Here is a 12,160-nt window from a genome sequence, read left to right as displayed (position 1 = left end):
CGGGGGGCCACTCCTGGGAGAAGGGGAGCTGCCCAGGGCCGGCCGGAGGGCTGCCCAGCTGGGCACACCTTTGACCCGGTGCCGCTCCCAGGCCCGTCGCCCAGAGATAAAGGGAATCCCACGTACCAAAATATTTACTGAAGCTTCTCGGGTGGCGGCCAGCAGAACCGGACCCCGGGCTGGGCAGGGCCACGCGGAGGGGGAGGAGGCGCCGCAGAGGGGCCCCCCGCCGGCCCTTCCTACACAAGTCTCTAGGAAGCACCCTGCGGGCAGGGGGAGGGGGAAGGAAGGAGCCACTTGTTGAACCCGGGCCCTGGCGGCACCGGCCTGGCGGCCCTAGGATGAAGAGGGCTCCTCGGAGGCTTCCTGGAGGAGGTGGCCTCTTGGCAGCCTTCCCTGTCTCTCCAGGCTTCTCCGGGCGGGCCGCGGCTCTTCCTCTCCGTCTCCGGCCGGCCGACGTCCGGACGCTTCCCCGCTGGTCTCGGCCTCCGGATCGCCTTCGGCAAAGGGCAGGCCCATCCCTGTGCCCTGAACGTGCACCCGCTCACCTGGTCCCCCTCCAGCAGCGGCCAGGGAGCGGGGAAGACCTGGGTTCAAGTCCCGCCTCCTACAGCGCCCGGCTGGCTCACTCCCAGTGGTGACATCCCGGCTGCCCTCTTTGGGGTGCCTCGTCTCCGGCTGTCGTGGCCACTTTGGGGGGCAGGAGGGCCACCCTGGGGGAGGCTGCTGGACCCCCTGGGCAGGGGCGGCCCGCAGAGGTGAGGGAGGCCTCTTGCACAGGGCCTGGCGCCTCTCCAGTGTTTGTGGACCACCCGAGGGACCTCCTCTCCGCTGGGCGTGGGAGATGAGCCCAAGCCAAGGGTGTGGACGAGGCCACGCCGGGGTCCCTTGGGGGAGGCGGCACCCCGTCTTCGGAAGTCCGGAAGGTTGGGCAGAAACAAAGAGGTCACGTGACACCCACCCTGCGCGCCCCCCTCCCCGGCTGGACTGGAGGAACCAGTTCTCCCTGCCTCCCCCTCCCCCAGCGGCCCACCGGGGTCCCTGCCCTCCCTGGCCCCTCCCGCTCGGGATCTTTGTCTAGGCCTGTAGACTCGGTCTCTGGGGCTCAGGGCGAGAGGAGTGGCCCCTCCTGGCCCAATCGGCTCCGCAGGAGCTCCGAGCATCACCTGGCAACAGAGGATGAGCCCAGGGGAGGAAGGCAGCGAGCCGCCGGGTGGGGCTCCTCCTCTCCTCCCAGGGCCCACCTGAAGCGGGCGGCCAGCCGGAGCCCAGGCGAGCCTGGCCCCTCTCATCTCCACGGCCTTCCCGGCTTCCCTGTTCCGGCCCTTCCTCTCCTCCACCTTCCCGATTGCCGCTTCTTTCCGCAGCGATGTGGCTCCCCTCCCGCCGGCAGCTGTGCTGGGCCTTCCTGGTGGCCTCCCTCTTCTCGGCGGCCTCCTTCTTCCTCCACCTGTGGAAAGGCAGCCTCCCCCGCAGGCTGGCGTTCTCGGCTCTGTGCCAGCGGCAGTGCCCGGGCCTGACCCAGGTGGCCCTCTTCTGCCTCCCGGGGACGCCGCGAGACCCCAATGGCTCTTTGGGCCTCCCCAGCCCGGCGGCGGAGGCCGAGCCTGGCCCGCGGGGCATCTGGACGATCCGGCCGGAGGGGCGCTTCGGGAACCAGATGGGCCAGTACGCCACCCTCTATGCGCTGGCCAAGCTCAACGGGAAGCGGGCCTTCATCCTGCCGGACATGCACGCCACGCTGGCCCCGGTCTTCAGGCTGGGCCTGCCGGTGCTGGACGCGGAGGCGGCGGCGCGGGCGCGCTGGGCCCTCTACCCTCTGCAGGACTGGATGGCGGAGGACTACGCGCGCCTGGGCGGCCACGACGTGCTGCAGTTCACCGGCTTTCCCTGTTCCTGGACCTTCTACCACCACCTCCGGGCCGAGATCCGGAGAGAGTTCTCCCTGCACGCCCACGTCCGGGAGGAGGCCCAGGCCTTCCTGCACTGGGTGCGCTACAGCCAGGGCAGGGGCGGCCGCCTCACCTTTGTGGGGGTCCACGTGCGCCGGGGGGACTACGTGGAGCTGATGCCCAGCCAGTGGCGCGGCGTCGTGGCCGACCGGGCCTACCTGGAGCAGGCCCTGGACTGGTTCCGGGCTCGCTACGCCGACGCCGTCTTCGTGGTCACCAGCAATGGCATGAAGTGGTGCCACGAGAACGTGGACGGCTCCAGGGGCGACGTGGTGTTTGCGGGCGACGGAGACGAGGCGGCCCCCGGCGCCGACTTCGCGCTGCTCGCTCAGTGCAACCACACGGTCATGACCATCGGCACCTTCGGCTACTGGGCTGCCTACCTGGCCGGCGGCGACACCGTCTACCTGGCCAACTACACCCTCCCCGACTCCCAGTTCCTGCGTGTCTTCAAGCCCCAGGCAGCCTTCCTGCCCCAGTGGGTGGGCATCGAGGCCGACCTGTCCCCCCTCCTGCCCTGAGGGTCCCCCTGCGTGTTTGCAGAGGGGGGCCGCAAAGGCCCGAGAGGGCGAAGCCTCCTTCGGTGGCAGCTGCCCACGCGCGGTCCTTTGGGCCACGCCAGGCCTCGCTGCCCTCCAGCTCGGCGCCTTCTCCACGCGGATGCCAACCTTCCCTCGTGCCAACGAGCCTGGCCTGACAGAAGCTGCCATTCCCGTTAGACTGGGTACTTTTGGGGGTTGCCTCCAGCTCTACAGCCAGAAGGGGCCCCGAGTCACAGACCCACCATTGGACTGCAGGACTCAGCCCTGAGAGCTGCCAGCTCCCACAGCCCTCGTTTCCCTTNTTTGTATTTGCTTGTGAGTTTGCAGAATGCTTTGAACATTATGTCATTTGATCTTCCCGAGTGAACCTGGACATTTAAGAACTGGTAGAACCTTAGGTAGAACCTTTTTGTAATCTTGTGTATTGGTTCCAAGGCAGAAGAGTGGTAAGGGGTAGGCCAGTGATGGTGAATCTATGGCACCCAGAGCACTCTGTGGGCACCAGAGTTTGTTCCTAGAAAGGCAGAGGGCCCTGGGGAAAGCTGCTCCCTTCCTCCTCTCCATTGTACCAGATGACATTTTTAAACATCCCCTGCCCCTCTTCTCAGAAGTCCAAGGGGAGCCCTAAGGAGTAATGGGGGGCTCACAGGGCAGAGCTGGAGGAGAGTGAAGTGTTTGGGCCACTCCCCTCCCCCATCCACTGGCTGAGGACATTCCTCACTTTACCCACCCCTCTGCCCACTCCTCTGTCTGGGGTAAGGGAATGCTGTACACACTGAGCTCGTGCTGGGGAGGTGGGGCACTTTATCTGGGGGTGGCCACTCTATCACCACCGGCCTAGGTAATGGGGGTTAAGTGACTGTCCAGGGTCAAACAACAAATTCCTGAACTGGTAGCAGCTTAGAGCTTCATATCTACAGTCTTGAGTTCAGAATCTGACAGAATCTTGGACATAAGGGACCTCTGACTTCTAGATTATTTGTTAAATTTCATTTTCTTGAGAGTTCCAAATTCTCTCCCTCCTTTGGAAAAGCAAGAAAAACAAAACGTGTTTCAAACTTCAAACGGATATAGTCAAACAAAACAAATTCCTACATTGGCCTTAAGGGATCTGGAGCTTTGGGGTTCCGTAGATTCATAATGGTGGCCCCTTTACGCACCTGGGCCTCACAGAATCTTGGCCTGAGACAGTCTTAGCCTCATAGCATTCTGGATTCTTGGAATTTGGGCCTCTGGTGCCATTCTAGACGCTGTCCCGTTGGAATTCGAGAATCTTAGACACACAGAATGCCAAGGCCTTTGACTTTGAGCATCTTTGCTTTAAAATGTCTCTAGTTTTCTTTTTTGTAGAATTCCAGGGCCTCAGCCAAAGGGCCCTGGAGAGTGTGTGATCACCCCTTATTTTACAGAGAAGAAAAGGGAAGACATAGATGGGGCTTCCGGCAGAGGCAGAATGAGAGGTGCAGTGGGGTGTGGTGACACCAGAACGCCAAGCCACAGTCGTTTTATCCACCCCAGCCCCGATCTCATTATCCCCAAACCTCTTGGCACCCTAACCTGACCATCTGTTCTTTTTGCCCCTCTCAGGAGAAGATCAAGGAAATTGGAGATCGGCAGCCAGAGAAGTAAGACTCTCATAGGGTTGGTATGGGTCCGGGTCGGGGAGGCTCCAGGGGTGGGATCCAGGCTGTGGGGGCTGATCTCGGTCACCCCAAGGCCCCTGGCCCTGATGTTTCCTCATAGCCAGCCGGAGGGGACCCTTGAGGCGCCTCTCAGCATCGAGGCAGTGGCTGCCGAGCTGCGGCCCCTGATGTCCTGGATGGCAAACACCACAGAGCTGCTCAGCTACGTGCAGGAGAAGGTGTTAGACATGGAGAAGGAGGCTGACCAGGAGGGTGAGATGAGCCCGGGCACCCTGCCCCCAGCTAGGCCTCTGAACAGACAGGCTCCCCTACCCTGTGGCTCTGCCCAGTGGAACCCAGGTGTCTGGCCAGCCAGCCTCTCCTCCATCTCGGGGATGTGGGTCCCTATTGAGAAGGTGATGGGGACCACTCGAGGCTTCATCCTAGGGAGCCCCACCCTAGTAGCCTGTGTCTTCCACCTCCCACCCACGGGCATCTCTTGCCTGGGGCTGCCCCTCTAGGGCCCTGAGCAGTCAGCAGGCCCACATCTCCACAAGTCAGGGAGTGCCATCTTTTGCCCTGGCACCAGCAGCTGGGGGCGGTGGGCATCCTAGCCTCCATTTGTCTCCTGTTCTCTCTTCTGCCCCAGGCCTGTCCTCAGACCCCCAGCTCTGCAGTGACCTCGAGCTGTGTGATGAGGCCATGGCAGTTCTCGATGAGGTCATCATGTGTACCTTCCAACAGTCGGTTTACTACCTCACCAAGGTTGGTCCTGCCCTCACTTGCTTTGATGGTCCGATAACCTCGCCTGTCACCCCACAGCCTGGCAGGCCTCATGGCTGCTCCCCTTTCCTGCTGCTCTGCCCTCTCTTGGCCCAGGGGCATGGCATTAGGGGCCTGGCCCTCGGGGAGGCCCCTTTCCTGTGACTGCCTGCCTCTTAGGTCATTTCCTGTCACCGGCTTCGCTCCCTCTGTTCTGCCCTTGCTTCCTTCAGTGGCTTTTGACCTCCCTTCCTGTCACCAGCAGACATGGGGGTCATCGAGCTCTGGTAGGGGCACTGTGTGACCGGGGGCAGGCACTGCCCTGCTCTGGGCCTCAGCTTCCCCTTTGTCCCTGGGATGGAGGATTTTTGGCTCCTGCTGCAGCTGGGATGGCCATTCCCACCTCTGAATCAGCTTCCTGTCCCAGCTGAAGGGGCCGTCTCATTTCCTCTGTCTCCTTTTGCTGTCCTGACTCAAACCAGCTTCCTCACCCCTTCCTTAGCTGGCTCTCTCCCCACTGGGGGAATTCAAGGGAACAAGCTCCCATCCCTGGGGGGGCCTCAGTTTCCCCTCGGTTAAGGCTGATCTCTCATGTCATCCAGGCCCCTGGGGGCTGGGGCACTTTCTTCTTTTTGGGGCTCTGGGAGTTTCTGCCTAGCTTTTTCCTCTCTTTCCCCTGGTGTTCAGACACTGTACTCCACGCTGCCGGCGCTTCTGGACAGCAACCCTTTCACTGCCGGGGCAGAGCTCCCAGGTCCTGGGGCAGAGCTGGCTGCCATGCCCCCAGGCTTGAGGCCCACCCTGGAGGTGTTCCAGACGGCCCTGGAACTGACCCGACAGTGTGAGCTGCACCCGGACCTGGTGTCCCAGACCTTCGGCTACCTGTTTTTCTTCTCCAATGCGTCCTTGCTCAACTCCTTAATGGAGCGGGGTGAGCATGAACTGGGGAGGCTGGGAGGGAGGCCAGGGGAGCCCAGGGTTAGGGGCTGGCCCTATCAGAGGGTCACTGGCTCTGGTCTCCTTTTCCGCTTTTCCAGGGCAGGGCCGGCCCTTCTACCAGTGGTCTCGGGCAGTGCAGATTCGGACCAACCTGGACCTTGTTCTGGACTGGCTTCAGGGTGCAGGACTGGGGGACATTGCAACTGAGTTCTTCCGAAAGCTCTCCATGGCTGTCAACCTACTGTGTGTACCCAGAACTTCCCTGCTCAAGGTGATTAATCCACAGCCCTCCTAGGACGGGCAGGCAGCCAGGCAGGCAGCCAGGCAGGCATTCTGGTCAGCTCTGGGCATTAGCCATGCTGAGACAAAGTGATGAAACCCTTCGGTCCCCCCCACCCCAGGAAGCTTCCATGCCCCCGGGCTGCAGGGGAAACAAATCATCTTCACAGATTAAATACAGGCTGTATGGGTGGCCCCAAGGCTGCCCCTGAGCCGGAGGATTTGAAGGCAGAGATTAGGTGTCTTGGAGGCAGGGGCATGGCCAGCGCAGATTCATGGGCCAGGTTTGGTCTAGGCCAGTGAAGGCGAACCCTTTGGAGACGGAGTGCCCGAAGCCCCAGCTTGGGGAGGGAGGAAGTGCTGCCATTGGGCAGTGGGGAGCAGCCCCCTCCCCAGGCAAGCGCTGGGGCTCTAGGCTGGGCGGGATTCAGAAGGCAGCCCTGGGCCAGGAGCTGGTGACACCCTTCTCCAAGCGCCTGAAGCAGGAAGCAGGGGAAGCCCAAGGCCTGAGAGAGGCCCCGCAATGCAGGCCCCGGGTGGGTGCGGCTGCCTCGGTGGCCTGAAGCCCTCCTAGCGAGGCCCAGGGCTGAGGAGACAAGAAGCAGTCCAGGGAGCGGCGGGCCCGAACCCTCCCCTTCCCATCCCAGCTGACTCTGGGGGCGTGGCTTTGACTTAGCCCAGATGACCGTCCTGGCTCTCCTGGCTCTCGGAGCCCGGGCCCTGGCCTGGAGGAACCCCGGGCTCTCTCGAGCGTGCTTGCCCGGCCTCCAAATACCGCTGACCTTTACCACTGACCTCCCCGCCCCCACCCTCACTCCCTCCTCTCGCAGGCGTCCTGGAGCAGTTTGCGGACGGAGCACCCAACCTTGAGCCCCGCCCAGCTCCACCACGTGCTCAGCCACTATCAGCTGGGCCCAGGCCGCGGCCCTCCCCCGGCCTGGGAGCCCCCGCCAGCCGAGCTGGAGGCTATGGATACCGGTGAGGAGCTCCCCTCGCAACTGTGGAACCCTTTGACCCCTCCCCCAGTGAACCCAAGGGCTTTCCTCAGCTCGGCGGACGTTTCTTCCTTCTATTAACTAAAACACCGCCAGAATTAGTAGGGTTCGAATATAAAATACTTCAAATCCCGTCATGCCGCGCGGGAGCGGAGACTAGGACCGCCCCAGGGGATTCTGGGGGTTGTAGTTCTCTTGGTTTCCAAAGGGGACGAGGGAAGGTGCCCGTTCTGGTAACCTAGGAATTTGCACCGCCTGTCGCCCAGTCCCTTTAGAGATTCAGATATCTAGGCTCAGTTCTGACTCTCTGTACCCCTCGATCCCCAGGCGACATATTCGAGAGTTTCTCTTCACACCCGCCTCTCATCCTGCCGCTCGGGGGTTCGCGCTTGCGCCTTTCGGGGCCTGTTACGGATGACTTCCTGCACGCTGAACTGCGCAGGCTCCGCCGCCTGCTCTGGGACCTGGAGCAGAAAGAGCTGCCGGCCAATCAGCGCCATGCGCTCCCCGGGCCGCCGTGATCTGCCTGGGTCTCGGAGTTTGCCGGAAATAGTAATTCTTCCCATTCGGCCCCGCCCCGCCCTTCTGGGTCTGAAGCTGAAATGAACGTGCGGGGGCGTTCCCGGGTCGGCTGGAAGTTGAAGTTCTCGGGCGTTCCCTGAGCTGCAGGGGAGAAATAAAGGAATTTGGAGCTGGGGCTCTTGCGTATCTTCGTGAGAGGGGAGAGGGACGAGGAATATCAAGCCTTCGGGCCTTCAGCTTCCCAGATGCCCCCGCCCCAACCTCATGGGGGGGAGGGGTTTCCAGGAATTCGTCTTCTAGTCTCGAGGAGGCCCAGGTCCCCTCCTCAGGCGCTGCCTCTTGGCAGACCCAAGGAATCCATCCATGCCCAGCTCAGAGACCTCCGGGTCTCCCGCAGGCTTATCTCCTCGGAGATCCAAAAATTCTGGTCCCCAGGCGCTCACCCCTTCCTCAGGAAACCTTAAGCCTAGCCCCTTCAGAGATCCCCTCTCCGAAGTGTCTGCTTTCCCAGTTCACAAGGGACTCGGCAGTCCCCTCCCCGTTCCCTGGGGATTTGGGGGTTCCTTTCCTCAACCCTTGGAGATCCAAAGAATCCCGTCCCCGAGCCCCTCGGGGCCCCCGGGGTTTCCCCAGCCTCACCCCCTTGGAAATCCGAGGGTTCCTGACCCCAAGTACAGACTTCTCGGGGCCCTCAAGGGTCCCGCTCCTCCCCTTTGGAGGACCCAGGAGTTTTCTCGGGCCTCGCCCATTCGGAGTCTCGGAGTACCCTCTCAGGAACATCCCAGTCTGCCCCGCTCACTACTTCCGTCCCTTTCCCCATTCTTTCAATCTCGGGAACCCAAGAGTCTCCAGCCTTAGCCCCCGTCCCTAGGGGACCCAGGCGTCCTGGACCCCAGCTTGAACTCTTTCCTCCCCCGAACCTGACACCCAGCGCAGCGTCAGGGAAAAAGCTAGCAACAGGTGGCTCCCGCTGGGGGCCGCGCCCCAGCACCTGCGACTGTCCATCCCTGGCGGCCCCGGCCCTCTCCCCTCCCCCTCCTGGGCCACCCCAATGCCTTCCCCCTTCCCCCAGCACCAGGGTCAAAGCACGGAGTAAGGGAGCCTCGTGACCCCGGCGCCCCAGGCTCCCATTTTTCTTCACCCCTTCCCTCCCCAACCCTTCCCCATTTTCTCCTCTTCCCCGGCCCTCCCCCAGCCCAACAGAGGACCCGGTAGGCCTGTCACTGCTAATGTCTTCTGGAGGACCCCGGGCGGTCGCGAAGGGGCGGAGTACGGTCAGGTCTGGCCGGAGAGGGCGGGGCCTGGGGCTCCAGCCTTGCGGTTGTGCCGGGCTAGATTCATTGCACTCCAGCGGCCCTGATTCCACCTGGTGAGATGCCCCCGACCCTTCCTCGAGGGACAGGGCGTCCTATTCTTTTCTCTGCCCCCCAATCCCAGTGCCCTCAGGGACCCAGGCGTTCAGACCCGCAATCCCCACCCGGGAGCCAGGCATCCGGGCCCTCAGCTCCCCCCTAACTGGACCCTGATCCCCCTCCCCACCCACAGTCTACTCTCTGCTCCCTCCTTTCCAGAGAGCCCGGCATTCCCAGCTCCCCAGTCCTCTGCTGCTCCTTCCCCCCAGACTCTCTGGGCCCCGGTGGGGGCAATAGGAGTTCCTTACCCCTCCCTGCCTTCCTGGGACCTCTAATCTGACCCTCTGCTCCCTCTGGGAAGCCCCCTCCCCCGCCTTTCAGATCTGCTCCTCTCGCCCCCTTCCTGGCCATGACCCTCGTTGCCTCGGCCCAGTGTTCCCAGCTCATCCGATCCAAGTTCCGCTCCGGTGAGGGGATGGAGCGGGGAGGGCAGCTTGTGCAGAAGTGGGGGTTCGCGGGGAGACCTGGGCACGGCCTGAGAAGGCCAGGGGACTCCGGAAAGGAGGGGGGCAATGGGCAAGGGAAAGAGTTCTTGTGCCCACGCCGAGAGGAGGGGCGGGGATTTCGTGGGCAAGGGATGGACAAGGGAGGAAGAGGGAGAGGACGAGAATAGGGATGCCAGGAGGTCAAGCGTGCAAGGGGCCCGCGTCCTAGGCTCTGTGGTCAACGCTGCGGGACCGGACTCCCCGCCCCCCCCCATCCAGGCTTGGTTCCTAGCTGCCCTTTGGGCACACAGAAGCCAGTGGGGGGGAATCAGGGGCTGGGGGGTGGGCCTGGTCACCCTGATCCCACTTTCGGTTTTCTCTTAGTCCTCCAGCTCCGAATCCACCGGAGATCCCAGGACCAGCGAGAGAATGAGCTGAAGCCGGAGCGGCCCTTGGCTGGGAGCCAGGCTTCCAGTCCCTTAGCCCTTCTCCCCACCAACGGGTCCCAGGCTCCCCAGCGCCTGCCCCCAGCTCCAGCCCCCTGGGAAGCACAGACTTCTTTCACCCAGGCTTCTTTCGCACCCAGGGATTCAGGTAGCTCCTTTTCCCCATTCAAGAGACTCAGGATTAGCCTCCAAGTTCTGTCCTCCTTCCCCCTCAAGTACCCCGATGGGCCTCTTAGCCCCCACCCCTCCAACTAGTCCGCCAGTCCAGTCCATCCAACAGTTTCTTAGCCCCAGCTGTAGACTAGGCAGATCCCTGTATCCCTGGGGATGCAGATGAAAGCAAACCCGGCCAAGTCAGGGAGAGATTAGGGAGCATGAGAAGTATAATGTGAAATGAGCTGCAGCCACACTCTCAAGTGCTTTAAATGCCAAAGAGGATATTTGTATTTGATCCCAGAGGTAATAGGGAGCCACTGGAAGTCCTAGAAGAGGGGAGGTGCAGTCAGACCAATGGTTTGGGAATAACAGCGCGGGCCACAGTGTGGAGGATAGCCTGGGGAGAGGAGTGGCAGGTAGAACTGGGTGACTGGCTCCAGGAGGAATTCTTCATCCCTTCCTTAGGTCTCAGTCTCACCCTTTCTTCCCACAGTAGATCCCTGGATCTCGGACCCAGTCCCTGTCCAAGCCTCCATCACCAGTTCCTCCCCCTTGCCCTGTGATTCTGAGGTCCCCAAACCCAGTCCAGCAATCCTCCCCTTTTCTGGAGTGTCATTGAAGAAGGTGAGCCAGGGACTGCGAAGTCACTTTGTCCGTACCGCTGCTTCGGATGGGGCTGGGCAGTCCCTTCGGGGGTTTAGCCTCAAGTCTGGGCGCTCCAGTTCCTTTGGGGCATCTTGCTCAGTGTGTGCTCTGAGACACTCCTCCCTCCCACCTACCCTTCGTGGAAGGCTGTTGGACTGCAACTCCCAGCATGCTGCAGAGCCCTTTCGGGAGTTAGTCCTGGCTTTGGTCAGAGGCTTCATGGGAAATGTAGTTCCGGCTGGGAGAAGGGCGCCTAATGGGAGCCGGCAATCCTTTGACAGGCCAAAGGAGATTGCCACCAGAGGGAGCCCAGGTCCAGGTTGAAACCACTCAAGTACCACGCGTATGTGCCCCCAGAGCACAGGGGAGGGCCAGGGCCAGCGGCGCAGGTCGAGGGAAGCCTCCCCAGCCTCCCCTCAGCTCCCCCCAGCGAGGATGGGCAGCTCCCAGGGCACAAGCAGGATCTGTCCTTGCCCAGGTGAGGCTCCTTCCTGTGCCCCACTCAGCAGTCCTGGCACCCTATGACACAATACCCCCACCACATGCTCTCAGAAGCAGCTCGCCAGACCCCTAAGGGACTCCATGCCCTCTGCCTTTCCTTAACTGGGGGCCCAGGGTGTTTCCGGTTCCCAAGGTGATCAATCCTTCCCTCCCAGAGTCCGACCCTGGAATCTTCTATTACGTATTGCAGGACTTGGGGGTCGAGAGCGGGTCCCCAGGATAGCCCTGCATCCCTGGAGGTTCCCCGACCAGTGGTTCCTAAGCCCAAGTTAGAGCTGCAGACCCTCCGACTGGAGGAGCTGACGGTGAGTGGAAGGGAAAAGGGACCCTTCGTGCCCCCTTCCTGACTCCCCAGACTGAGGGCCCTTGGAAAAGTAGGTGTCATGGGGACCCCGGAGGCCCTTTCTGCGCTCTTCCCCTCCACGTCCCAAGCTTCTCCTCTCTCCTCGGGGACCCGAGCGTCCCTTCTTCCCGCTGCCCAGTCCCCAGGCTCAGAGTCAGTGCTCCCGCCTGCCCGCAGGTCTCGGAGCTCCGCCAGCAGCTCCGCCTGCGGGGCCTCCCGGTGTCCGGGCCCAAACCGGCCCTGCTGGAGAGGCTTCTGGGGGCCGGGGCCCGTGACAGGCAGCCCCCACTGCAGCGGCCCGTGCGAAGCCCCGGGGTCCGCTCTCGTCCCAGCCCTAGCTCCGGCGCGAAGCCCAGGGCGCGGACGCGCCCCCGGACTGAACCCCAGGCCCCTCCTAAAACAGCTGGAAAGTCCGTGAGTGCTGGGCAGGGGGAGTGGGGCTGGAAGAGAGGGAGGGGCCAGGAGAGGAGGAGAGCCAGGGGAGGGGCGGGGCCTGAAATGGGGCGTGGAAAGGGGATGGCCCAGAGGAGGGCGGGGCCACGAGAGAGGCCGGAGCTAGGGGGAGGAGAAAGAGCAGAAGGGGCTAGAGGAGGGGGGTGGGTCCAAGAATGCCTGCAGA

At 62.6% G+C, this 12,160-nt stretch overlaps 3 protein-coding genes across 3 annotated transcripts; all 3 read left to right on the top strand.

The window, feature by feature from the left end:
- Positions 1-1,369: 1,369 nt before the first annotated feature.
- Positions 1,370-2,473, top strand: LOC123256126 (galactoside alpha-(1,2)-fucosyltransferase 1-like). The gene has a single exon (XM_044684814.1). It carries the CDS (start codon positions 1,370-1,372, stop codon positions 2,471-2,473), a length of 1,104 nt encoding a protein of 367 aa, XP_044540749.1.
- Positions 2,474-3,588: 1,115 nt separating this feature from the next.
- Positions 3,589-7,788, top strand: RASIP1 (Ras interacting protein 1). The gene is made up of 7 exons (XM_044684815.1): positions 3,589-4,119; positions 4,238-4,389; positions 4,766-4,881; positions 5,566-5,809; positions 5,916-6,088; positions 6,927-7,074; positions 7,419-7,788. The coding sequence occupies exons 2-7, from the start codon at positions 4,305-4,307 to the stop codon at positions 7,610-7,612; spliced, it is 960 nt and encodes a 319-aa protein (XP_044540750.1). The 5' UTR covers positions 3,589-4,119; positions 4,238-4,304; the 3' UTR covers positions 7,613-7,788.
- An 867-nt stretch (positions 7,789-8,655) lies between these two features.
- Positions 8,656-11,955, top strand: MAMSTR (MEF2 activating motif and SAP domain containing transcriptional regulator; the record flags this gene model as incomplete). The annotated part of the gene is made up of 7 exons (XM_044684816.1): positions 8,656-8,982; positions 9,327-9,432; positions 9,835-10,044; positions 10,546-10,676; positions 10,979-11,175; positions 11,389-11,503; positions 11,719-11,955. Coding segments are annotated over exons 2-7 (948 nt in total), but the record flags the coding sequence as incomplete, so codon positions are not given.
- Between the last annotated feature and the right edge of the window lie 205 nt (positions 11,956-12,160).

Source organism: Gracilinanus agilis, unplaced genomic scaffold (genome assembly GCF_016433145.1).
Source record: "Gracilinanus agilis isolate LMUSP501 unplaced genomic scaffold, AgileGrace unplaced_scaffold56184, whole genome shotgun sequence".
Lineage (NCBI taxonomy): Eukaryota > Metazoa > Chordata > Mammalia > Didelphimorphia > Didelphidae > Gracilinanus > Gracilinanus agilis.
The sequence above is the reverse complement of the archived record's forward strand: the minus strand, read 5'-3'. Positions and strand labels throughout refer to the sequence as shown.

Bases quoted from the DNA above. Each gene is read 5' to 3' on its own strand.
- LOC123256126 (XM_044684814.1), top strand. From the start codon at position 1,370: ATGTGGCTCCCCTCCCGCCGGCAGCTGTGCTGGGCCTTCCTGGTGGCC.
- RASIP1 (XM_044684815.1), top strand. From the start codon at position 4,305: ATGTCCTGGATGGCAAACACCACAGAGCTGCTCAGCTACGTGCAGGAG. The intron at 6,089-6,926 runs GTGATTAATCCA...CTCCTCTCGCAG, and splicing joins CCAGAACTTCCCTGCTCAAG to GCGTCCTGGAGCAGTTTGCG. The intron at 7,075-7,418 runs GTGAGGAGCTCC...CTCGATCCCCAG, and splicing joins GCTGGAGGCTATGGATACCG to GCGACATATTCGAGAGTTTC.